The 26,906-nt window shown below is 39.6% G+C and overlaps 2 protein-coding genes across 2 annotated transcripts; both read right to left on the bottom strand.

The window, feature by feature from the left end:
* Positions 1-3,935: 3,935 nt before the first annotated feature.
* On the bottom strand, positions 3,936-8,239 carry LOC146574568 (taste receptor type 1 member 3-like). Its single transcript, XM_085274324.1, has 8 exons — positions 8,037-8,239; positions 7,630-7,930; positions 6,998-7,354; positions 6,483-6,899; positions 6,195-6,393; positions 5,959-6,090; positions 4,935-5,305; positions 3,936-4,538 (listed from the first exon to the last, which is right to left on the bottom strand). Exons 1-8 carry the CDS (start codon positions 8,237-8,239, stop codon positions 3,936-3,938), a joined length of 2,583 nt encoding a protein of 860 aa, XP_085130450.1.
* Positions 8,240-14,606: 6,367 nt separating this feature from the next.
* On the bottom strand, positions 14,607-21,171 carry LOC146574567 (taste receptor type 1 member 3-like). The gene is made up of 8 exons (XM_085275583.1): positions 20,969-21,171; positions 20,566-20,866; positions 20,088-20,444; positions 19,565-19,990; positions 17,755-17,958; positions 17,524-17,644; positions 16,088-16,458; positions 14,607-15,209 (listed from the first exon to the last, which is right to left on the bottom strand). The coding sequence occupies exons 1-8, from the start codon at positions 21,169-21,171 to the stop codon at positions 14,607-14,609; spliced, it is 2,586 nt and encodes an 861-aa protein (XP_085131709.1).
* Positions 21,172-26,906: the final 5,735 nt, after the last annotated feature.

The following is a 26,906-nucleotide window of genomic DNA, read 5'->3' as shown; positions in this document are numbered from 1 at the left end:
TTTGATATTTGGGCTGATTGGGACCTGATGAATGTAAAAACAAAGAATTACCAGATTTTTTTTTTTAACCTAATTTTTGTTTCTAAGAAGAATGAGAGCCACATATGAGGATATTCATTTAAAATGTTGATAGAACAGTAGCAGTATAATGTCCTCGTAAGTGGATATCAGGCCCTTGTAGAGCAAAATTTAGTATTTTGGTCTAAATAACCCAAAATGTGGTGTCCACATATTTGGACGCCAGGACCTAGGAGGTTAAAGTAAGAATGTGGAACAGTTAAAAGACCCCCATTAAATGACCGGAGAAGCGGATTCAGGTGTGATATGTAAACAAGGGCTTGGCCATGTATAGGTTTAAAGTAATTGATGAATTAACACAATCTTTAAATGAATTTCGCTAGTTTTTGTGCATTCTGGTTCAGCTGAAGATAAGTTACAGAAGACTGAGAGATATGTGTGAAAAGCGAGTTACAATAATTGAGATGAGACAAAGTTCTACATTTATAGAATTTTTAGGACATTACATCTAAAAATTCTTTGTCTCAAAGAAAATTTGAGTCAAAAGGAAATTACTAAAAATAATGAAGCATTCGCTGAGGTAAGAGACTTTTGAGGTTTGTTAGACTTACCTGAAAAGTACAGCTGTGAATTGTCAGCAATGCAAGGAGATGACTTTAAAGCTGTTTAGTAGATAACTCAGCAGATAACATATATATGGGAAACGTATATACATTATATACATTTGTATTAAGATCTATGTTTATCCATTTTAACTTTTATGTTTTGTATTCACCTCACTGATGGTTTTGAATGTTTATTTGCATGTAATGTTGCTCATGCACAAAAGCAAATTTAGATATTTCCTCCCAAGATATTTGCATAAAACTACAGCAGGCATGCAAGTAAGCTCTTTTTAAATATTAATTTAAACACATTTTAGATCAGCTTTTTTGTTCATATTTGCATATTTTGGATTCATATTTTCAAACAATATGAATATTTTCATGTTCATATAAATATGAAAATCTTTTTGGGGAAATCTTTAGTAACAGGAGTTTGAAAAACATGTAGCCATTTAAAAAAAATCTATATGTATCGCTTAAATATCTTATAACTACTTACAACTACTGTATGAAAGGGTTGAAAAGAGAAAATTGATATTTGGTGTGCCTGATTAAATGCATTAAAAACACAGACATATTTCCAGTTGTTAAGCTGATATCTATACCAATAAAAACTTTCTGGCCACCCGATATGCCTCCTTTAATTTCCATGTAAAGCCAGTGTGAATTCAAATGAAACTAAAATGAGGTGATAGGGTGATTACTGTTCTGCTTACTGTTTATTTGAATTATTAAAATCATGACAAGCAGTAAGGCGTTGAGTTAAAAATGAAAAAGCAGCAACAACAACAAAAATAAATTTGTTGAATTGATACATTCTTTAATTCTTTCTTTTAACTTAACTGGCTGCAGGTTCTTAAATGTTCTTAAATGTTAAGCTGGAGTGTCGGAGTCATATTACTTCAAGGACTCATACAGCCCAATTTGATCTCAAGTGGGTCAGATCATTAAAGCCATTTCATAATGAACTGTCAGTCTTCCTGTCTCTCCACTCTCTGCTCTCTCTTTCTCTTCTCGGTTTGTGTGCATGAGGGCGTGTGAGTGCATAATTCTGATTCTGCTTCAGCATTTCAAAGGCGGAGTCTCATTCTGGTTCCTGCTTGTTTCCCCTGCCTGTGGCACCTGGAAGCAGTCAATTACCCCCCCCCCCCCACACACACACACACAATTCATGCTACAATTATTGGTAAATTTGTGTGCTAAGTACATTTAGTCAAAAATAGCCTTCAGGTTTTATTGTACAAAGCATGTCAAAAACTTTGGACTCTTGTTTTAATGTATTTAGAATCCATATACAATTCAAGTACAGTAGTGTACAATACATTCTAGTACTAAAAGAGTTATACAGCAGTAATTTGCAATACAATATTTATAATAATGGATTGCATTTATATGGCGCTCTTCGGGACCCTCAAAGCGCTTTACAATGCCACTATTCATTCACTCTCACACACTGGTGGAGGCAGCTACAGGTGTAGCCACAGCTGCCCTGGGGCAGACTGACAGAAGCGAGGCTGCCATCGGCCCCTCTGGCCATCGACACAACGACCGAGACTGTCCGAGCCGGGGCTCGAACCGGCAACCTTCCGATTACAAGACAAACACCCAACTCTTAAGCCACGATCTCCCAGATTTACCAGATAAAAGGTCAAACCCAAAATTAGTCAGTGACACAATAATAAAATTGAAATAATTTAATGTTTATTATTCTGAAGCAAAACTGTCTGCATGACGTGATCACTGAGAGTGAGATTATTCTAAAGCAAAATGCCATTAAATCTCTAATAGTAGGTTTCTAAACTACAACCAATAATGTTAGAGTAAAAATTTCACACTACATTGTTTAATTACAGCATTACTTTAATTCAGTAAATACTTTTGTCACCAACATCAACACAAACAAAATATGAACCTGAAAAATAATAATTTCTTAGACGAATAATCTATTATAGATTGCATGTTACTAAATAAAAATAACTTCTTCTTCTTCTTTTTGGCATTTTTATTTGATAGGGATAGTAAAGATTGACAGGAAAGTTGAGGGAGAGAGGGGAAGACATGCAGCAAAGGGGAGGTTGAATTCAAACCTGGGCCGGCAGCCACTCGGCATATGGTTGCCTTCTCATCCCACTGAGCTAAACTGGCACCTGCAATCAGTGTTGGGAAGGTTACTTTTAAAATGTATTCCATTACAGAATACAGAATACATGCCCTAAAATGTATTCTGTAACGTATTCCGTTACGTTACTCAATGACAGTAACGTATTCTGAATACTTTGGATTACTTAATATATTATCATGCTTTTTACAACAACGTGAATGTACTATTGCTGTGTGATTTATTACTATTACTGAAGGTCCGCGACTCCGAACTGTAGTAAAGGGACCTCTGACTAATACGGCGGCTCGTAGCCGAAAAATAGCTTTACTTTGTTGTGTGGGTCAACTCTGCTTGCCAGAGACAGAGAGGCGTTGAAAGGCTGCTCCAACGGAACTTGTTAATTTCGGAGGAAAACACGAACACGGTGTACAGTCGAGTCTTAATAGCTTACTTACAACTGGGCTCGTCAGGCACTCTTCTTGGCTGCAGTGGTTATTATTATATTTACATGCTTCCAGCTCCCGTTTTTCCTCGATGACAACTCGTACCTTTCCACTCCCCTTTTTCTCCCTTCTCGCGCTCACAGACCCATAACGTGTATGGCAGTCCATTCTCCCTGCAACACGGACTACACTGCCCACGATGCTACATTCTTTAGAGCTATGCTTGTAGCATTCTGCCTGTTAGCTTAGCACAACAACAACAACAACGAAAAGGCGCTCTCTCACCCAGGAAACACACAGTCGCAGAGAGAGAGAGAGCGTCGCCCTGTAACCATGGCAACTGTAATGCTGCCGCCTGGAACAACAGAACGTAGCTGTCAAACAAAACCCAAACAGTCCTGACCCGCGACAAAATGAAACAGGAAAGTACCGCAGTGTAATCCATTTATTTCAACAAAGTAACTGTATTCTGAATACCACCTTTTTAAACGGTAACTGTAACGGAATACAGTTACTCATATTTTGTATTCTAAATACGTAACGGCGGTACATGTATTCCGTTACTCCCCAACACTGCCTGCAATATATTCATTCTACACTATTTGGTGTATAATTTACATAATTGTGGCGTGATTGAGAAACAATGATTATTATATCATTATTATATCTAATCTAGTGTATTTTGTAGAGTACAGTCTCATGGTATACATTACACAACTATTGCTGTCCTTTTTTCACATTCTTTCATTTACTTTATGAACAGTTTGTTTATTGTCCTTCCTGTGCTTTTGGCTGTGGCTCCTCTTCTGTTTGAGTTGGTGGGACGCCCTCTAAGAAGGTACAGAAGTACTTTGGTGTGTTTAAGTCAGGTTTCCTTAACAGCAAGTAGCATTTTGGAAAGTAGTAGGCTGCCAGCAGTCCAAAGTTGCTTGCTAGGCTGAAATAAACATGGACAATTGACCTGTTCTTGTTATTATCTCTGTTGTTGTCTACGTAGATAGGAATAAAGATCACCCAAATGACACAGTAGATCAGGGTGGAAAAGGTGATGTCCCTGGCTAGATTATACTGATGAAGAGGCTTCACTGCCATGAAGGTGCACATGAACGATGCAAGGGCCATTGCATAATTGAAACCTTGCATTAAAGCAAATACAATCAAAGGTGAAACAGGACACGAGAGGAATGATTCTACAAAGTCTATTGTCATATTTGCCACATATCCAGACAACGAAGGTCCTTCTTGAACAAACCAGCCACAGAGACCAGCCTGCACAGCGCAGCAGATCAGCACAAACAGCCAGCTCACAGGGCCTCTTAACAAATGCAGATGAGAGGCAGCCATCTCTGGGAACTCTGTCACATAGAGTATCTGTTTGAAAAGAAAGGTTGGGTTCTAAGCATGCGTAAGATCTTATGGAAAGGCCTAAAATAATGTAATAAAGTTAGACATATTTAACCAACAAATGAGATTCTTATAGATCAATAGTTCATTCATGTCAGCTGTTTGCTTCAAAGTTGAATACTGCTGCAATTAAGGTACAAAATTAAAAGTACAATAGAAACTGTCTCTAATTACACACGATGTCTCTAATTGGATGTGCCATAAGCAATAATCAAAATATTTTTTAAAACAAACTTAAAAAAGGCGGGAAAGCTGAGAGAAGAATTAAAGCACTGCATGCTTTCTATCTGCTTTTTCTGTAACTGATTCTGAAGTTTCTGCACAATGCCATCGTGGGGCAGTGTTTCACCATTCTTAACTCACCTGTAGTGAGATGGACAGGATAACGGAGAGGGTGACAGTTTGGAAAATGGAAGTGAAGGGCAGCTGAAGATGGCAGACCACATCCCCTGGCTCCCCCAGGAAGAGCAGCAGACTAAGATTGGCTCCCATCAGGCCGAGCACAGCCACAAAACTCAAGGGTCCCCCTGAGGCCGTTACCAGGGGGGTTCCTCGGTGCATCAGGAACACGATACCCACTGACCCCTGACATACCAAAAGCACGGTACCAACCAGGATCATTATCACAGCATCCTGACTGCCCCAGGTAAAAAACTTAAAGATGGGGTCAGTGCAGTTCGTGCTGCGATGCTGGGACCACTGGCGGTAAGGACAGTTAGTACACTGGGTGTCGTCTATGACCGAGAAAGCACAAAAAATTTGGTTCCATTAAAAACGAAAAATCAACCAACCAAACAAACAACATACACACACCATTTAGGGATCCTATCACACATCAGTGACATGTTATGGATTATGCTGATTTGCAGATAAAGACAAGAAAATGATACAACTTTCTCATTTGTGTTTTTAATCTAGTATTACAGGTCATTGATTTAGCTAAATACTGCAAAGAAGATGCATTAATTGCCTGAATACAGTGAGTCTTGAAGGTCTCCTTTCAGCACAAAAAAGGTTCAAATATAATGTCTGCACATCTACTGAATACTATTTTAACTCTGATTATCACAGATTAAAACTAGTTGCCGCATTTTAATTGTGAATTTTTACAGGTGCAACAGGTAGATTTTGTATTTATTAGGACAGTGAAAGGCTCTTTATGTTTACCTGTTTTTATTCTATTTTAAATGAATCTGTTGACATTTATATGCTTAGATATGAGCAAGAATCTTGAATTTTGAAATGAAAATGAATTTAATTCATTCTGGAATAAGGCTGTCACATAGCAACATATTAAAGAAGCGTACCGTTGTGGATTCTAGATGCACTGAATATCTTGACAAGGAAGCAAATAAGCAACATCAGATATCTGAGACTACCACATTACCCTTATTTGCCTGGTAGGTGCCTGCCAAACAGTCAATACAGTCAAAACAGCAGGAGTAGACGCCTTTGACTCTGTGGACCTGGCCTTTGCCACACATTGCTGAACAGGTGGAGTCGGGAACCTGCAAAGTTTGTGGTAAAAAAGAAAATCCAAGATCTCAAACTGGATCGTGACCTGGATATTAAAGTTTTTACATAAGTTGTACATATTTTTCTGAGTTACAAAAATTACCTGATTAGTGTCCCACTGAAAGAGGGACTTATTGAAGAACAGCTTTTGTTCAGTAAATTCTCCCACATTTCTAAAGTCCACTTGAGATGAGTTTGTCCAGATCCACTGAATCACACCATATCCTATGTTCGGGTCACCATATTGGTCAAACTCTATATGTGTGCCATTTATGTTAACAGAAGTGTTCCTTAAAGCCTCAGACAGCTGTAAAAAATGTAATTTAACTCATTTTGTTATTGTTGATAAGCTTGATTTTAAATACAACGGTCTATAAATTAGAAAAAATAAATCACCTTCCAGGGATAGATTTTTCTTCCAGATCCCCACTTACAGGCAGTTGAATTGCATTCTAGCAGGTTATGCAGTGCCTGTGCTACACTGTAAACAGCAGCATACACACTGAAACTTAATGTCTGCACTGCAGGTGCTTCCACTATGCTAATGTTGTCTAGTGACAAATTCCAGCATTGTGGGCAGCGATAGTTTGGATTCTCAGGATTTGTGGCTGGAGTGGATGTCTTTGCCCGCTCTTCACTGAGTTTCTTGAAGAGCTCCATTGCATAATTGGTGAACAGGCCGAGGGTGTCTGTTTTGTCAACAAATCCAATGATTGTGCCAACTGTTTCAATGTTGGGCAGGGAAGTCACTCGAGCATCGATGGCCCAGCTTGTGGTGCCGATCCATACAGCTGTTAAATTACTCCTGATAACCTGGAAAAAATTAAACGATTGACTGGTACTGAACAAACTCCATGCACTAATAGAAATTAATACAGTTCTTAGCTGCTTTAATTCTCTGTTTCACCAACCTCTCTAAAAAAGATTTCACTTTGCTCTGGAAGAGAAAACACCACTACCACTCCAACATTGGTTATTTGGATATTGTTTATGATGGTTTTGATTGTTGGTTCGGGGTCAGTGTACACTGGAATCAGGCCCTGATAGGCCACACAGACAGATGTTTTTTCTACCAATTTGGTGAACATCTGCACACCTCGTCGCCCATATGCCTCATCACTGCCCACAATTGCCACCCAGTTCCAGCCAAATTCCTGTATTAGCTGTATCATGACATCCACTTGCCATTTGTCACTGGCCACCGTACGAAAGAATGACGGGTAGAGAAGTTTATCACTGAACCTGTCACTGGTGGCCCCATAGCTAATCTGGTGTGAAAATTAAAAACAGAAAATCAGAGATAACTCTAATCACTATTGACATGTAAGACCTAATATATCATTTTCAAGGTAAAAACAAAACAAAAAAACAATTATCTAAAGATCAGGCAATAAAAGAACAAGTTAATTTTTCTGTGATATAACCTGGCACAAATCCTTTGATCGACTTGTAAGAGTTACTTTTACATTTGAAACATTTATTGTCAGATCTTTGCATTAATAGAAACTATGCTGCAAATCTTAAGATGTATGTGTATTCAAACCTGTGGCATCAAAAAGAATCCCAGGAGTTTTCCAATGACTGACACCATTTCTGAGCCAAGAGGACCAATCACTGCAACTGTACTGGTCTCATAGTCGGTGTAATTACACTGCACAGGTAGTTCTTGGTCGGATTTTTCATTGAGGAAAGACAGAGTAGGGTTTATAATAATTAAAGATTTTGTGCAAGTGTCATAGATTTCATAACCTAACTTGATGCCTGGGAGGAGAGTCTGATTTCCGTTGATTTCATCCACTGTGTATTTCATGGCTATAGCAAGTCCCAGTCCAAACTTATTTACACTGTTTACCCACAAGCAGAAAACAGTAAATATTGTGGTAAGTCAGGGTTAGCATACACGATTAGAGTCTCATGTTATTATTAAGGGTTGTTCACAACCATCCTTACCTTTCACATCTTATCTGGTTGGGCTCTGTTATGTCACTGAGGCTGCTGGTGACATCGTTAATGGGAAAGAGCCCTCCAAGCATAATGTCCCCAGACAAACTGAAGAGGCTGGTAGAAATGTTGTTGACCCATTCAGGCAAACTCTCACTGCAGCTCAGTGTAAAGAAACAGCACAAAACCAGCAGAGCGAAACATGAAGCCATGACACTGATAAGCAAGCGAATGAAGCCACAGCAATGACAGCAGCGTATTTTTATGTCAGTGCATCATGTAGGTGGTTTTATGCAAATTCACCTGTGTTCTCACACAGACATATTTAAAACCTCTATGGTTTTCTGAGAAAAAAGATTCACTTTGCACTTTTGTGTGTTTGTGTGTATGTCTGCAGTGTTCATCTTTCCGGAGTATTTTCATAGAATTTGTTTGTGGTTTGAAATTTGTTTGTCTTTGGAATAATTATCTATCATGAGTATCATGATTCCTGGTTTGGATCTTTGAGTTTTGAGTTGCTTTGGACTTTTAGGGCTCCCATTAAGAGATTTCTATTCTCTCTGCTGTTCTAGTGTTTTTTAATTTTTGCTTTTTTTTTTTTTTTTTAGATTTCATAATCATTCTGGTATTCTAGAGTTCTTGTGGTATTTGAGTTTGGGTAGTATTTATTAAATTTAGGATTCTTATTTGAATTTCTTTAATATTCTAAAAGTGAGACTTATTTCTTGTGCTATTGCTGAACTCTGTTTTTATTTCAAGGTTTTCTGTTACACTTTTTTACTGTTGTATTGTGTGAGTTCTGGTTTTTATGGATCTCTTGATGCATGCTCAATCATCCGGGGAAGTACATCTCCAAAAGTTTGATTCTGTTCATCTGGACGTGGCGTTTTCAGTGGGAGAAACGTTTCGTCACTCATCCAACTGACTTCTTCAGTCTCAGCTGACTGCAGGTTTCCCCAATCTTATATCACAGCAAATTCAAAAGTGTTAAATGTTTTGGTGTTAATAGTCTCCTTGCAAAAGTAGAGTTAATTTTACTCTAAGTAGAGTCACATTCTTTTAATGTAACTCTGAGGTGTAAAATGATAGTAGTTAAAATCGAGTGTTAAAAATGAGTGTTTCTCTGTCAAATCTGGAGGTGTTACAATGGAAACATTAACTCCTGACCTCTTAACTCTGAACTCCTAGAGGGGCTATGACACCAATAGAGTACATTCACAGACTCCGCCCCCAGCACGGCTCCAATCGAAGCTGAAGTGAAGCCGTTTCAGAACATTTTGCTCTACATATTTGAGTTGTTTGCCATGCTTGGTAAGTCATTTTTTCAAAGATTGTTTCAATTATTTCTATTAGCTTTTACTTCTGTGGCTCTTTGGAGCTGAGACAAAGCTGTGTGAAAGGCATTAGCCGTGTTGCTCGGTGATAGCATAATAATCTGTTTTAGCTAGCTGAAAGGTATTGTTTGCGGGCAAATACCACAGCCTTGGAAAAAAAGCTTGCATGTGAATTTTCAGTCAAACTTTTGGTCAAATACACCTAAAACAATGTCTAGAATGTGAAATGTTGGTATAATGGTGCTACTTGAAGCCTGAAAACGATCGCCCATAAAAAAAAAACGAGCAAACAGCAATAACTGACGTCCTGACTCGATTCTACGTTAGCATAGATCCCTTCAGAGATTTGTGCACACGGTTTAGGTAAAAATGAAAAAGGTTGAGGTTTTACATTTAGTTCAGTATTACCTGTTGCCTGTGTCTTTGTCTTTTGGGAAAATACTTTACACAAGTAATGGCTCAAAGAGGATTCCTTTTTTTTTTTTACTGTGCTGCAATTGTTTACTGGATTATTTGTGCCGTTAATTAGTGTCAACTAATTTTTATTCGATCTCCGCACAGGATATGCTTGTGAAGATGGAATATGGGGGAGAGCAGAAGTGCGCTGAAGTTCCACAAAGGGATGAATGAAGGACATGCATATTGTATTGAAGAAATAAGTGTTGAGAAAGCTGTTATTTGCGTTTACCATGTCAGACCTTTTGATAAACACAATTCTAATGAAAGTGAGAACATGTACACTGTTACATCTTTCAGAAAATGTTTTGAAATTGTGCTGCACAGTTCAGAATAAATGTTTTTCAAAAACCATTGCATCTTTTTAGTAAATGTTTATTTCCAAAAGAAATTTCTAGAAGTTCAGAACAGTAAAATTCCTGCTTTTTAGAATGAATTAGAAGATAACTCTTACGTAGTTAAACTAAAATACTCTTTGAGAGTTAATATATAAACTCTTAACACCAAGTGTTAAATTATCAACTCCAGACAGATTTGGTGTTTAACACTAAATCAGAGTTAACGTACCAACTCTCCAAAAAGAGTTAAATTAACACTCTCTGGTGTGGACCCATATAGACACTTTAATAGTGTTGAAATCAAATCCGACAGTGTTAATTTGGACATGCTGGATTTGCTGTGATTTGCATAATGACTGAAACCAGCCCACTGAAGGAACAATGGGCATCATAATTATGCAAATTCTCATGTGTATTTCCCACAGTGTTTGACTGCCTCTTCTTTCCTCTTTCAGTGTTTATGTCTTCCTTACCTCCGTCTTCGTTTTCATGTAAGACTTCTTACAGTCATATTTCCTGTTTTACTTTAATGGTAGGTAGTTGGTAGGTGGTTGCTTTTATGTTGAGTTTACCTTCCTTTCAGTTTCCTCTTAGTCTGCACCTGTGGTTCATTCTCCCAGCTATCCTGTATCCTTAATCGGTCTTGTTTGTGTACATACTGCAGTCATCCTTGTGTCCAATGCCATGTTGTCTGTTATGCTCCCCTTTTATTTGAAAAGGTCTGGGACTTTTTGTTAAGTATTCTGCCTGCAGTGTTCTGAATTTTGGTTATCCCCTCTTCAATCCACATACAAACAATGACACTTAAACAATCTCACACATTAAATTCCATTATGCCTCCTTGCTAAGACGCTATTAAACCAAAACCTTGTATCTTGAGTGTTTTTGATTAACTTTTCAGTTTTTTCAACCCCTGAAAACATGACTATCCAGAGCTGGGTCTAGTAAGCACATTGTTTTGAAATATCATGTCATATATTTCCCTCACTGTTGGCTTGGTATGTTTATTTGCATGCAATGTTGCTCATCCACAAGGCAAATTAAATATTTCCTCCCAAGATATTTGCATAAACCTTCAGCAGACTTACAAAGTAAGCTCCTTTTAAATGTCCATTTAAACACATTTTAAATCAGCTTTGAAGTTTTTTTTCTTTTTTGCCTTCTTTTACTATTACAGGAAATCTTTGGTAACAGGGGTTTGAAAAAACACAAGCCATTGTTTTTTATCATAAGGTATCTCATAGAAAACTTATAACTACTTACAAGTACGAAATTAAAAGGTGTAAATCAGAAAAGCAATATTTGATAATTAAACGCATTGAACACCACAGCCATAATTTTAGTTGTTAAGCTGATATCTATTACAACATCATTCAAGAATTCAAATTACACTATGGGCCTACAGAAAGATGGGCATTGCGTGACTACCAAAACTAGCAATTAGGACATGGAATGTTATCTCTCTTGTGGGGAAGGAGGCCTGGTTAGTGCTTAAGGTTGAGAGTTACCGGCTAGATATAGTCGGGCTCACCTCAAAGCACAGCTTAGGCACTGGAATCAGAGGGTTTGTTCCCAGCACCTTTGGGTCAGGGAATGTGCCCTGTCTGTCATCTGCGCTTATGCACTGAACAACGTTCAGAGTACCCAGCCTTCTTGGAGTCCATTGGGTGGTTGAGGGTGCTCTGGGAACACCTGGCAGAGGCCCTGGTCTGAGAGATCTTCAACTCACACCTCCGGCAGAGCTTCAAGAGCATTCCAAGGGAGACTGGGAACACTGAGGCTTTCTTGGTTGACACGCCTCTACAATGTTGTGTAGAGATGGTGGACTGAAGCATGTGTTCTAACTGCCATGGATAAGCAGTCACATGATATCACACATTGAAGGGATTACAAAATGTAGTATAATACACAAATATATGTTTCTAATAAATATATTGAGAATATTAATATAGATAATGACAATTAGTTTTCCTTGGTCAGTGATACAGATGGAAGCTTGAGTGTGAGAAGTGTTTAGGCTAAGTTAGAGCTGGGCGATATGAGATTTTTTCATATCACGATATGTTTTTTTCATTTCAGTCGATAACGATATCTATCACGATATAAGCCAAATAACTATATTTGTAAGATTTAAATGTGCCGTTGCTCACAAGTAAAATGTGAAATAATCAGCAGCTTGTTTTGATTTAAATATTTATTTCTCATAATAAGTTCAACAGGGTAGATGTACTTAAGGAACATGAGACTTTTTCAGATAAATAAAGGCAAATATTGCAAACTACACAAAAGGCAGCCGCTAAAGCGTTTAAGTTTCAAAATAGAACAAACGAAACAGACTAAATTGTCAATTCCACTTAGAAACAAAATATTAATTCTAAAAATAAATCTTAGTTTGTTTTACAGAAGAACAGACAAAACTGACTAACTTTTGTCAGTATCAAATAAACTGAGAACTAAAAGGAAATTCTCAATCTCTCCTTGTTGTATAGCTGAGCTTTTCAAACAGTTTTAACAGTTACTTTAGTCTGACAAAAGCCGAATGACGAATTAGCGCTTCCAGTCAGAGACTGAGGCTACGTCCACACGTACACGGGTATTTTTGAAAACGGAGATTTTCCGTTTTCGTTTTAAAAAATAATCCCGTCCACACATAAAGGCAGAAATGAAGGAAAACGCTGCTATGAACATGCCAAAGAAGCAGGTGGCGCTAGATTCCTAACCGTGCAGAAATGTTGGCCAATCAGAAGTCTAGAAGCCTCGGTGGGAAAAAGTAAACAAAGCTGGGGCATAGAAGCAGAACCGAGTCGTATGTGTGGAGGGACAGTAACTGTGTGTATATGTAAGCATTTAAACACTGCAGAGAGTAGAATTAACAGTAACAGTATTGTAGAAATTCATTTCACCGAAACAATAACGTGGCGCACAGTGTGACGCATGCACCAGTTTATTGTATTTCCAGACTTGCTTTCGGCACAATTTACAGTGCACGCTACTCTGTTTTTTGTCAGACTTGAAATAGCCGAAATACCTTCACACTACGGAACTTCTATGGCTCTTCCGTTCGACAATCTCTCCGGCATTGGAACCATCATCTGTTTTCTCTTCGGTCACGCTCGGTTGATTTTTCTAGTCGGCACACTCATTTCCTCCATTACGCGCTGGCTCCATTACCCGCTGGCTGCTTCCCAAACAAACACACGTGCAGCTTGGCACTTGTGCTGTACGTAACAAGTCACACGACGTGACGCTGCGGCTGTGATTGGTTCGGCTCTGGGCTACTTAATTTGGATTGGCTGACCTTTTTTTTTTTTTTTTTTTTTTTTTTAATAGGACAAGAGCGGCGAGGTCTATCACGATAGCTTAATTTCTCTATCGAGTAAAAGTTATATCGCGATACATATCGTTATCGTTCTATCGCCCAGCTCTAGGCTAAGTACAACTCAGCATTGCAAATCATGTGGATATATGTTTGAAAATTATGGCCTCAAAGCTTTTCTTGCCTGTGGCACCTGGAAGCGGTTGGATACACACTTACTCACCTGTGTGCACTCTGATGTCACTGCAGAGTTCCTCAGTTTCTCCCTCTGTGGTCTTAAAGATTTGCTTCTCATGCACACACACACACACACACACACACACACACACACACACACACACACAATATGGCAGCTTTATTTAGTAATAAATAGCTCTCAGGTTTTGTACTGAGCATGTCAAATATTTTTGACTAGTATTTTAATGTATTTAAGATGAAAATACACTGCAAGTACAATAGTGTACAACACATTCTATATTATTTATGAAGTTCACACCACAAGTATTAATGCAAAAAAGAAAAAAAAGACGGAACCAGTTTCACAACAATAAATTTACAATCTGTCTTTACCAGAGAAAAGATTAAACCCAAACTTAGTCAGTGTATCAAGATTTTGATAATTTAATGTGTATTACTCTGAGGCAGAATTGTGTACATAACAATTTTACTTTTAGATAACTTGAGAGTATTTTTAAAGAGAAAAGCAATTATTATATTTTTAAATGATAAACATTGTAGGTTAAAAATCCAGTGTTAGAGATAAAAAACTGTCACAGTACAGTATGTCTAATTGCTTCATTATTTTCATCCAGTTCATGAAACTGCAGTAACACAAACAAAAGAAATATAGAAAAAAAATTCTTGAATAAAATAGTTTACAGGTACAAATCTATTTTAAACTCTTTTGCAGACTACACATTATTATATAAATGCAATGCACTTTCTGTGTTATTTGCTATATGTATTACGTGATTGTAGAGTAATTCAGAAACAACTATTTTTATAATATTATCTAGTTTCTTTTGTGGTGTACTGAACTATGCTGCAAATTACTCAATCATTCCTATCCTCATAGAAAGCAAAAGCTATGGAATTTTGAGATTCTTTGATTTTCTTAATAAGAAGCTCAGTTGTTTTATTGTCCTTCCTGTGCTTTTGGCTGTTGCTCTTCTTGAGTTTGAGTTGGTGGGACGCCCTCTAAGAAGGTACAGAAGTACTTTGCTGTGTTTAATTCAGGTTTCTTTAACAAGAAGTAACATTTTGGAAAGTAGTAGGCTGCCAGCAGTCCAAAGTTGCTTGCTAGGCTGAAATAAACATGGACAATTGACCGGATCTTGTTATTATCACTGTTGTTGCCTACGTAGATTGGAATAAAGATCACCCAAATGACACAGTAAATCAGGGTGGAAAAGGTGATGTCTCTGGCTAAGTTATACTGATGAAGAGGCTCCACTGCTATGAAGGTGCATATGAATGATGCAAGGGCCATTGCACCATTGAAAACTTGCATTAAAGCAAATCCAGTCAAAGATGAAACAGGACACGAGAGGAAGAATTCTACAAAGTCTATTGTCATATTTGCCACATATTCAGACAATGAAGGTCCTTCTTGAACAAACCAGCCACAGAGACCAGCCTGCACAGCGCAGCAGATCAGCACAAACAGCCAGCTCACAGGGCCTCTTAACAAATGCAGGTGAGAGGCAGCCATCTCTGGGAACTCTGTCACGCAAATTATCTGTTAAAAAAAGAAGAAGTTATCATCCTGATTATATCTTTATTTTTTATTTTTCTTATATTACATTATGTGTTTTGTCCAAAAGCGCTTGTGCTTTTATGCGCTTTCACTAAAAACAACTTCTGAATTTTTTTGAGAAATCTAAAGTAGATTACACTTGTATGCCTCCACAAACCTGTCAAGTTACAGTTTATGCTGAAAATAAGGTAAAAATTCTAAAATGTGGAAACACTGCAATGAAGATGAAGCTGAGCATCAAGCCAAATGGTTACAACTGCCTCATAGATATTAGACAGAAAAATGTTTTTGCAAAATACTGAGCCGTAGCAGTTAAATTGACCTTTGACCTTTTATATGTAAAATGCCACCTTTTTACAATTTATGATCGTTTTTTGCTGTTGGTGTATTATTTGTAAAGTTCTTACTGAAATCCCTTTTCTTGACACCACACACTGATCATGACTGATGTTTTTACTATGTTTTACACAATTTTGTGGGGTTTTATTTAAACTGCATGTATTAAATTGAAAATGTAGATTTTCTTTTATTGATGGGAGTATATACATATTAATAGCTCTTGAACGGTTTTGTTTCTGTGTCATGCTATATATCTGGTCTGTCTTGCAAAAGTAAACGTTCCTTGAAAACTGGCCAATAAATACATGTGATATCTCTAATTTGTGTAAGTATGTGTCAGTAGCAATTATCAAATTAAAGTTAGAAACAAAAATTATTGAAGACTGGAAAGCTTAGGGAAGACAGAAAAATTAACACACTGCATACCTTCTATCTGTATTTTATCGAGCATGTTCTTTAACTGATTCTGCCATTTCTGCACACTGCCATTGTGGGGCAGTATTTCACCAGTATTAACTCACCTGTAGTGAGATGGACAGGATAACGGAGAGGGTGACAGTCTGGAAAATGGAAGTGAAGGGCAGCTGAAGATGGCAGACCACATCCCTGGGCTCCCCCAGGAAGAGCAGCAGACTGAGACATGCTCCCATCAGGCCGAGCACAGCCACAAAACTCAAGGGTCCCCCCGAGGCCTTTACCAGGGGGGTTCCTCGGTGCATCAGGAACATGACACCCACCGACCCCTGACATATCAGCAGCAGCACACCAACCAGCATCATTATCACAGCATCCTCGCTGTCCCAGGTGAAAAACTTAAAGATGGGGTCAGTGCAGTTCGTGCTGCGATGCTGGGACCACTGACCGTTGGGACATTTAGTACACTGGGTGTCGTCTATGATTGGGAAAGCACAAAAATATGGCTAAATTAAAAAGCAAAATAAAACATCACAACAGTACACACACGCACCATTTAGAGATCCTATCTTGCACAGGCTACATGTGTGACTTACTTCATTTTTATGCCTTCTTACACAGAAAGAGATAAGAAAATCATTCCCCTGATTTGAAGAGGAGAAATGTATTGCCCTAATTAACAAAACCTAATGATTTGGAAAGGGACACATCTGTCTATATAAGGTTCCATAGTTGCAGTGTATGTGAGAGCAACAACCATGCCTAAAACACTTCACTGATCAGGCCTGAAGGGTAGACTCGCAAGAGAGAAGCCACTCCACAAGAATAAGCACATAGCAGCCTGCCTGGAGTTTCTCAAAAAGGTACTTGAAGGACTCTCAGACCACGAGAAACAAAATTCTCTGGTCTGATAAAACAAAGATTGAACTGTTTGACATTAATTCCAAGTGTCATGTCTGGAGGCAACCAGTGCTCTGGACCTCTGATTCATCAGGTTCAAGTTCATCTTCCAAAAGAACAACAACCTTAAGCACACAGGCATCATAACAAAGGAGTGGGTTCGGGACCGCTCTGAATATCCTTAATTGGCCTAGCCAAAGCCCACACTTGAATCCAATTGAATATTTCTGGAGAGGTCTGAAAATGGCTGTGCAATTACACTCTCCATCAAACTCGATGGAGTTTCAGAGGTTCTGCAAGGAAGAATGGGAGAAACTGCCCAAAACCAGGAATGCCAAGAATGTAGCATCATAGTCAAAAAGACTAGAGGCTGTAATTGCTACCAAAGGTGCTTTAATAAAGTATTGAGAAAAGGCTGTGAACACTTATTTACAGTTTATATGTTTTATTTTTAGAAAAACTTATATTTATTTTGTAGAATTAAGACATAGAATTTTTTTCACTTTGCCAACATGAAGTATTATGTGTGAACTCATGAGGTGAAAATGAATTTAATCCATTCTGGAATAAGGCTGTCACATAACACTGTGGATTCTTACTGGTTGCTCTGTATGAGCATGAATCTCATCTGAGACAACATCACCTTCATTTGCCTGGTAGGTGCCTGCCAAACAGTCGATGCAGTCAAAACAGCAGGAATAGAAACCCTTGACTCTGAGGACCTGGCCTCTGTCACATTTTGCTGAACAGGTGGACACAGGAATCTGTGAAGGTTGCGGTACAAAATTTAAGATCTTAAAATAGATCATGAACTGGACATGAAAGCTTTTACATGCTAGAAGTTGTGAAGATTTTTCTGAGTTACAAGCGTTACCTGTTTAGTGTGCCACTGAAAGAGGGACTTGTTGAGGAACAGCTTTTGTTCAGTATATTCTCCCACATTTCTAAAGTCCACTTGAGATGAGTTTGTCCAGATCCACTGAATCATATTGTATCCTATGTTCGGATTGCCATCATTGTCAAAGTCTAGACGTGTGCCATTTATGTTAACAGAAGTGTTCTTTAAAACCTGCAAGAGCTGCAAAATGCAATTATTGTTGTTACTGATAAGCTCGATTCCAAACTTTGTATAGTGTCTCATATATCTGTGAAGGTTCTCAGTCATCCAGGTCATCGTAGTCAAAGGAGCTTGCAAAGAAAAGCGTCTGGACTTCTTTAAGTTGCTTGAAGACGTTTCACCTCTCATCCGAGAAGCTTCTTCAGTTCTAAGGTCAAATGGTGGAGAGTCCCAGATATAAACCTAGTGGGAGTGACCCCCACAGAGGGACAAAAGGACCCCCTGATGATCCTCTAATCACCTGAGCCAAGGTGTGAAATTGGGTGTGGGACCCAATCAGCCAGAGTTTCGGGTGTGTTCATTGTGAAACCTGGCCCCACCTTGTCATGCGAATTCCTGAGGTCAGATGGCCCAGGATGTGAGTGGGCGTTAAGGCGTCTGGGAAGGGATCTCAAAACTGGATTATAGATGGCAGAGAGTTGGTGTCGTAAACCCCCGCCTCTGTTCAAAGATGGTCGCTCACAGTGGACATAGATGGCTTCTTTCACTCCTCTTTCAAACCATCTATCCTCTCTGTCCAAAATGTGAACATTGGCATCCTCGAAAGAGTGTCCTTTATCCTTAAGATGCAGATGGACTGCTGAGTCTTGTCCTGTGGAGGTGGCTCTTCTGTGTTGTGCCATGCGCTTGTGAAGTGGCTGTTTGGTCTCTCCAATGTAGAGGTCTGGGCATTCCTCACTGCACTGTACAGCATACACCACGTTGTTAAGTTTGTGTTTTGGCGTTTTGTCTTTCGGGTGAACCAGTTTCTGTCTGAGTGTGTTGCTGGGTCTGAAATACACTGGGATGTCATGCTTGGAGAAAACTCTCCTGAGTTTTTCTGATACATAGGGGATGACAATGTTGTTGCGTCTGTCCTTCTTATCCTCCTTCGCTGGTGGATAAGAAGGACACCAGCGAAGTCCTTCTTATCCGCTCAGGTGACACTGAGCGAAGGAGGCTCAGTGTCACCTGAGCCTCCTTCGCTGGCTCAGGTGACACCAGCGAAGGAGGATAAGAAGGACAGACGCAACAACATTGTCATCCCCTATGTATCAGAAAAACTCAGGAGAGTTTTCTCCAAGCATGACATCCCAGTGTATTTCAGACCCAGCAACACACTCAGACAGAAACTGGTTCACCCGAAAGACATCCCCGACCATCTTTGAACAGAGGCGGGGGTTTACGACACCAACTCTCTGCCATCTATAATCCAGTTTTGAGATCCCTTCCCAGACGCCTTAACGCCCACTCACATCCTGGGCCATCTGACCTCAGGAATTCGCATGACAAGGTGGGGCCAGGTTTCACAATGAACACACCCGAAACTCTGGCTGATTGGGTCCCACACCCAATTTCACACCTTGGCTCAGGTGATTAGAGGATCATCAGGGGGTCCTTTTGTCCCTCTGTGGGGGTCACTCCCACTAGGTTTATATCTGGGACTCTCCACCATTTGACCTTAGAACTGAAGAAGCTTCTCGGATGAGAGGTGAAACGTCTTCAAGCAACTTAAAGAAGTCCAGACGCTTTTCTTTGCAAGCTCCTTTGACAGTGTCTCATATAGTAGAAAAATAAAAGAAATCACCTTCCAGGGATAGATTTTGCTTCCAGATCCCCACTTACAGGCAGTTGAATTGCACTCCAGCAGGTTATGCAGTGCCTGTGCTACACTGTAAACAGCAGCATACACACTGAAAGCTGATTTCTGGACTGCAGGTGCTTCCACTATGCTAATGTTGTCTAGTGACAAATTCCAGCATTGTGGGCAGCGATTGTTTGGATTGTTTTGACTGTCAGGATTTGTGGTTGGAGTGGATGTCTTTGTCCGCTCTTCACTGAGTTTCTTGAAAAGCTCCATTGCATAATCTTTGAACAGGCCGAGGGTGTCTGTTTTGTCAACAAATCCAATGATTGTGCCAACTGTTTCAATGTTGGGCAGAGAAGTCACTCGAGTATGTATTGCCCAACTTGTGCTGCCGATCCACACAGCTGTTAAATTACTCCTGATAACCTGGAATAAATTGCATTGGTTGACTGGTACTGAACAAACTGTCCATTAGCAGAAAATAATACATTTGTGAATCACTTTAAATCTCTGTTTCACTAACCTCTCTAAAAAAGTATTCAGCTTTCTCTGCGAGAGAAAACACCACTACCACTCTGACATTGGTCGTTTGGATATCATTTATGATGGTTTCGATCGCTGGTTCGGGGTCAGTGTACACTGGAATCAGGCCCTGATAGGCCACACAGATAGATGTGTTTACTGTCATTTTAGTGAACATCTGCACACCTCGTTGCCCGTACTCCTCGTCGCTGCCCACAATTGCAACCCAGTTCCAGCCAAACTCCTGTATTAGCTTTATCATGACATCCACTTGCCATTTATCACTTGGCACAGTACGAAAGAATGACGGGTAGAGAAGTTTATCACTGAACATGTCGCTGGTGGCCCCATAGCTAATCTGGTGTGAAAATTAAAAACAGAAACGATTTACTTTTACATTTAAAATATTTTTGCAAGTCTCAAATTTGTAAATCAAGAGAAAAAAATCTGATAACTACAAAATGTATGTGTATTCAAACCTGTGGTAGCATAAAAAATCCCAGGAGTTTTCCAATAACTGACACCATTTCTGATTCAAAAGGACCAATAACTGCAACTATACTGGGCTCATGGTCAGTGTAATTACACCGCACAGGTAGTTCTTGGCTGGATTTTTCAGTTAGGAGAGACAGAGTAGGGTTTATAATTACTGAAGATTGTCTGCATGTGTCATAGATTTCATAACCTAACTTGATGCCAGGGAGGAGAGTCTGATTTCCGTTGATTTCATCCACTGCGTATTTCATTGATATAGCAAGTCCCAGTACAACATTATTTACACTGTTCAGCAGCAAGCAGAAAACAGTAGAAGTCATTGTAAGTCAGGGTTAGTTATTTTGAATCTCATGTTGTTAAGAAAGCGTTGTTCATAACCATCCTTACCTTTCACATCTTATCTGGTTGGGCTCTGTTATGTCACTGAGGCTGCTGGTGACATCATTAATGGGAAAGAGCCCTCCGAGCATAATGTCCCCAGACAAACTGAAGAGGTTGGTCGAAATGTTGCTGACCCATTCAGGCAAACTCTCACTGCAGCTCAGTGTAAAGAAACAGCACAAAACCAGCAGAGTGAGACATGAAGCCATGACGCCAATAAGAGGGAGACTGAAGCCACAGCAATAAGAGCAGAGTGCTTATGTCAGTGTTTCGGAAATTATTGTTTTATACAAATTCACCTGGAAGTCCTCATCATGCCTTCCCTCACTTGCCCAACCAAACCTGACACATTAGCAAAAGCAAATGCAAATCATACACATAACAAATCAAATTTGAATACAAGTGAACCTTTTGACATGATTAATCTATTTTTTCCAATCATACCAAAACGATTTTTTAATTTGAAATATCGTGGGAGCAAGAAATGATGCAGTCTCCTATACCTTAATGTTTTTCACATGGTTAGGATAATGTATTTATAACATTTTGCTCGAGCAACGACTCGCTTTGCACAATGTGTAGAGATATGTTTGCTTATGCTGTTCCAGTGGTGTTATCTAACCAGGGTAATTTCCTGAAATGTGTTGATATTTGTTTGTGGTGTGAAATTTGTTTCTCTTTTGTCTAACTATATCTCATAAGTGTCATGATTCGTGGTTTCTCGTGTTTGAGTTGTGTTGGAGTATGTGGGTTCTCATTATGTGTTTTCTGTTTATTCTCCCTTTTATTCTACTAAATTGAGGACAGATGATACTGTGGTGGAGTTTGGTCTACGGCTCTTCTGCAGAGGAAGAGTGGTGCAGAGGAAGGGTGGTGCAATAGGTTCAAAAGCTCAAGAGTGGAAATCCCTGTAAATAAAAGATCACTTGCCTGCAATGCTGTCTGTGTGTCTTGGTGGGGTCCCAGAACTGGTGTGTTTCACAGTTGGGCAGAAATCCAGCCAAGGAATGTTGGAGACATAGCCTGACTTATTGCTGGTGCATATGGTGGTGAAAGTTGTAGCACTGTCAGCAAGAGCAGGCGGCAATATGGCAAGTGCAACTGGAGAAGCTGTAGTACCAGGCTGAGCGCCTGAGGCAGGTTATGTAGAGACTGGTTCCTCACTGGTGCCTCTGCTACACTCTCTGTGACTGATGCTGAGGCTGGACTGGATGGGGGTGGAGACCATCCTCAGGCCATCATAGAGTTCAAAGTGAAAGCAAAGGAATGCCACAGCACATTCAGGAGTGGGCAGTGTTGCTACAGGGGGAAGGCCCAGATGGTGGCACTGAGCCTGCTGCCAGTGTTGCGAGGGCGCTTTGCCGAAGTCTCCAAGGTAAGTGAAATTCAATACATCCTGGACCCGAGACCAAAGCTACACACATTGGGGAGTTTATCAAGGGATAATATGCTCTATTGCTCTATACATAGATAATTTACTATATTTCTTTATTGTTGTCTTTTTTTGTCCTTAACCCTGTCCTCCCAGGTCTTTCTCATTACATCCAGTGGACCTCTGATTGATGGACAAATAGCAAGTCAGAAGATCAAAGGTTTTCAAACACTCTTCAATCATATAATAAATGACAGCAAAATAAGAATCAACAGCCATGGCCACAACCCATACACTCAGTTCTGCTGCTCAACCCACAAAAGCATTTTCCTTGTGGCAGCAGTTAAGTAGAAATAAACAGGCTTTCCAAGAGTATAACATTTATTGGCACAGATCATTGTTACAACAAAAAAATAATCAAACAAATGTACTTTTTGTGCCAAGTTTATATGAAACCATACCGTAGTGGTTCACAGCCAAGAATGAAAGATGGGGATGAAAATTAGCACCTCCAAGTCTGAGGCCATGGTTCTCAGCCAGAAAAGGGTGGAGTGCTCACTCCAGGTCACGGACAAGTTGCTAAGTTACTGATATTGTTACACTACTGATATTATTACTCCTGCTCTGCCTGCAGCCCCTAATTCTTCAAATGAAGATTGTGAAAAAAAAAACATAAACATAAAGGTAAAAAACACTAACATAAAGGTAAATAGTGAAGGAGGAGCCAAGATGCTAATTTTCAAATGTTTATTTCATGCTAGCGTTGAAATCATGGTTCAGACTGAGGCAATAATTTCAGGGAGAGCCAAGGCCAACATAACAAACAAAACATTCCTGATATGAAAATAAAAGAAATTAACCTAACTCCAAAGAAAACAATAAAAAAAAAGAAAAAAACTATACAACCTATCCGGTTGTTCAGTCTGACGTCACTAGCCGTGTCTGGGTCTAAAACTCCGCTGCAGGTCCATATATCAAACGATCACTATGGCATTACTGAGAGTTGAAAAACTGTCTAAAGTCTTTCATCTTTAATAAAATGATCAGCGTTCTGCTCTACCAGGTGTAACAATTGAGTTTAACATCCAGGCATCCATGAAAACGGAATTTATGACATTTAACGGAGTTAGAAGTTAGCAGGGAGTTAGCTCGCTAGCTTCTATCTAAATACAATATAGCATGTCCTGACTGCGGGGTTTTGGAAACAAATTAAAACGTACAGCTCTGTTATCACTTCCAGCATAAATGAAGACAGAAAACTAAACAGCAGTGACGTTTGTAGGGTTACTGAAGTTGGGCTAGCTGGTATATAATGATGTGCTACGTGACCGCTAGCGACACAGCTATGTTAGCATAATATAAACAAGCTAACTTTTTTTCCACTCGATAAAAGTTACCGTGAGTGTTCTCGGTGGTCAGGAACAAATGTAATCGCATGGCAGGATGCTGTAAAAGGACCAAACTTCAGCCAGGAGAACAACTGAGATAATCCATCCACAATACGAGGTTAGTCATTCATATACTGCTGCATGGGCTCTGGGCTGTAGTTACATCCTAAGGTTTTAAAAACTGAGCTTAAATAAATGGTTAGCGATAATAAAAGCCGAGGGAGGTCAACAGTGATCACTGACTGTTTTAGGAGCTTTTTGAGATCAAATAGAAGAAAATACATAACATTAAACATGTTAACAACACAAAAGCCATATTAAACGCAGACTACTTTAGACCCGGAAGTAGGATTCGTCGCGTCATCACTGAACAACCGGATAACCATAACCTACCTAACAACCAGTATTGGGGAGTAACGGAATACATGTACCGCCGTTACGTATTTAAAATACAAAATATGAGTAACTGTATTCCGTTACAGTTACCGTTTAAAAAGGTGGTATTTAGAATACAGTTACTTTGTTGAAATAAATGGATTACACTGCGGTACTTTCCTGTTTCATTTTGTCGCGGGTCAGGACTGTTTGGGTTTTGTTTGACAGCTACGTTCTGTTGTTCCAGGCGGCAGCGTTACGGTTGCCATGGTTACAGGGCGACGCTCTCTCTCTCTCTGCGACTGTGTGTTTCCTGGGTGAGAGAGCGCCTTTTCGTTGTTGTTGTTGTTGTTGTGCTAAGCTAACAGGCAGAATGCTACCAGCATAGCTCTAAAGAATGTAGCATCATGGGCAGTGTAGTCCGTGTTGCAGGGAGAATGGACTGCCATACACGTTATGGGTCTGTGAGCGCGAGAAGGGAGAAAAAGGGGAGTGGAAAGGTACGAGTTGTCATCGAGGAAAAACGGGAGCTGGAAGCATGTAAATATAATAATAACCACTGCAGCCAAGAAGAGTGCCTGACGAGCCCAGTTGTAAGTAAGCTATTAAGACTCGACTGTACACCGTGTTCGTGTTTTCCTCCGAAAACAATAAGTTCCGTTGGAGCAGCCTTTCAACGCCTCTCTCTGTCTCTCGCCAGAAAAGTTGACCCACACAACAAAGTAAAGCTATTTTTCGGCTACGAGCCGACAGGGACCCCGCCGTATTAGTCAGAGGTCCCTTTACTACAGTTCGGAGTCGCGGACCTTCAGTAATAGTAATAAATCACACAGCAATAGTACAATCACGTTGTTGTAAAAAGCATGATAATCTATTAAGTAATCCAAAGTATTCAGAATACGTTACTGTCATTGAGTAACGTAACGGAATACGTTACAGAATACATTTTAGGGCATGTATTCTGTATTCTGTAATGGAATACATTTTAAAAGTAACCTTCCCAACACTGCTAACAACACATAAACAGGAGAAAACAGGGTGTCAAAATAAAAGGCAGCTCTCCCCTACAGGCAGTCTGAAAATGAAAACATAAAAATGCAGATACAAGTCACAAAGGCATGCAATCAAAATGGCCAGAGGGCCCAAAAACACAGTTCCACAGGTCTTAAGTAGCTCTCTGCTGATTGACAATTAGCTGGATATCTGTGAGTAGCATCCAATCAGGACAGAGGAGATGGAGCCAAGACATAACATAAGGAGTTAGTTGAAAGAAGAAAACCAACATCCTCCTGGGGGATGTAACAAGTTTTAAGACCAAATGGTGGAGAGTCCCAGATATTTAAACCTTAGTGGGAGTTACCCCTTAATAGGGTCTTTGACCCACTATTAAAATCATGTGTTTCATCACATGAGCCAAGGTGTCAAAAAGGGGTGTGGGTCATTATTAGCAGAGGTTTTGGGTGAAACCATTGTGAGTCCTTGCCTCAACCTATCATGTGACCTTTTGAGGTCACCTGACGCAAGATGTGAGTGGGGGTTAAAGAACCTGAGAAGGGATCTCAAAACAACATTGTAACTGATAGACAGCTGATGTTGTATGGCACCTCCTCTGTTCAAGTATGGTCGATCACAGTGGACATAGATGGCTTCTGTCAGTCCTCTTTCAAACCATCTTCCTTCTCTGTCCAAAATGTTAACATTGGCATTCTTGAAAGAGTGACCATTATCCTTTAGATGCAGTTGTACAGCTGAGTCTTCTCCTGTCGACGTGGCTCTTCTATGTTGTGCCATGCATTTATAGAGTGGATGTTTGGTTTCTCCAAATGTAGAGGTGTGAGCACTTCTCGCTCCACTGCACAAATGAATTTTTGTGCCACTGTCTGTACCCAGGGGATGCTATACTTTGCATATATGAACTTCCAAAGATCCACAAAGGATTAGTTCCACTCAGCCCCATTGTTAGCAGTATAAACAGCCACCTACAACGTTTCCAAGTACCTCGCCACCATTCTAGCTCCCCATGTGGGGAATATACCTCAGCACATCAAAAACTCTACTGACTGATGAATCGTCATGTGAGCTTGTGAAACGTAATTGCCTTCCACATTGCGTCTTTGAGGTAGTGCTAAATGAAAATAAAGCAAATTGAATCTTCTCTGAAGGATGACTGGTCTTTAGAAATAGGATTTTCCCCCAGATGAGCTAGAGGAGGAGGAAGTGACTGGGACGCGGGAGGTCTAGGCATCTGGGATGTTGAGGTTGTTGATCCAACAACCCAGATGTGAAGAAGTGGCAGAAAATGGATGGATAGATGCAGTGAGTGCAGAATTTCTATTTCTAATGGATTTCCACACTGTGAAAATATATACGTATCATATATTCAAGTAAAATACCTCATAGTACACTTTTGTCACACCGTATGTTTAATTGCATCATTATTTTTATTCAGTTCATGCTGTTATGACCAACATTACCACAAACACAACAACATTCCTGACAAATAATTCTTTCACAAAAGCTCATGTACAAGTAAGAATGTATTGTAGACTACATGTTGCTAAATAAACACACAATATTCTTTTTATGTTATTTGCTGTATGTATTATGTGATTGTAGAGTAATTGAGAAACAATAATTATTATAATCTAGTGCATTTTGTAGAGTACAGACCCATGATCTACATCACTTGAAGTTCTTCAGAGGCCTGGTAATGAACTAATCATTTGATTCAGGTGTGTTGACCTAGGGTGACTCAGCCCTCGAGGCCTGGAGGATTTAAAAGATAAAATGAAATCTGACGGATGGATAG

Source organism: Mchenga conophoros, linkage group LG5, assembly GCF_057382185.1.
Source record: "Mchenga conophoros isolate Kocher_MC1m ecotype Shallow Benthic linkage group LG5, M_conophoros_male_GT1.1, whole genome shotgun sequence".
NCBI lineage: Eukaryota > Metazoa > Chordata > Actinopteri > Cichliformes > Cichlidae > Mchenga > Mchenga conophoros.
This window is presented reverse-complemented; position numbering and strand designations above follow the sequence as displayed.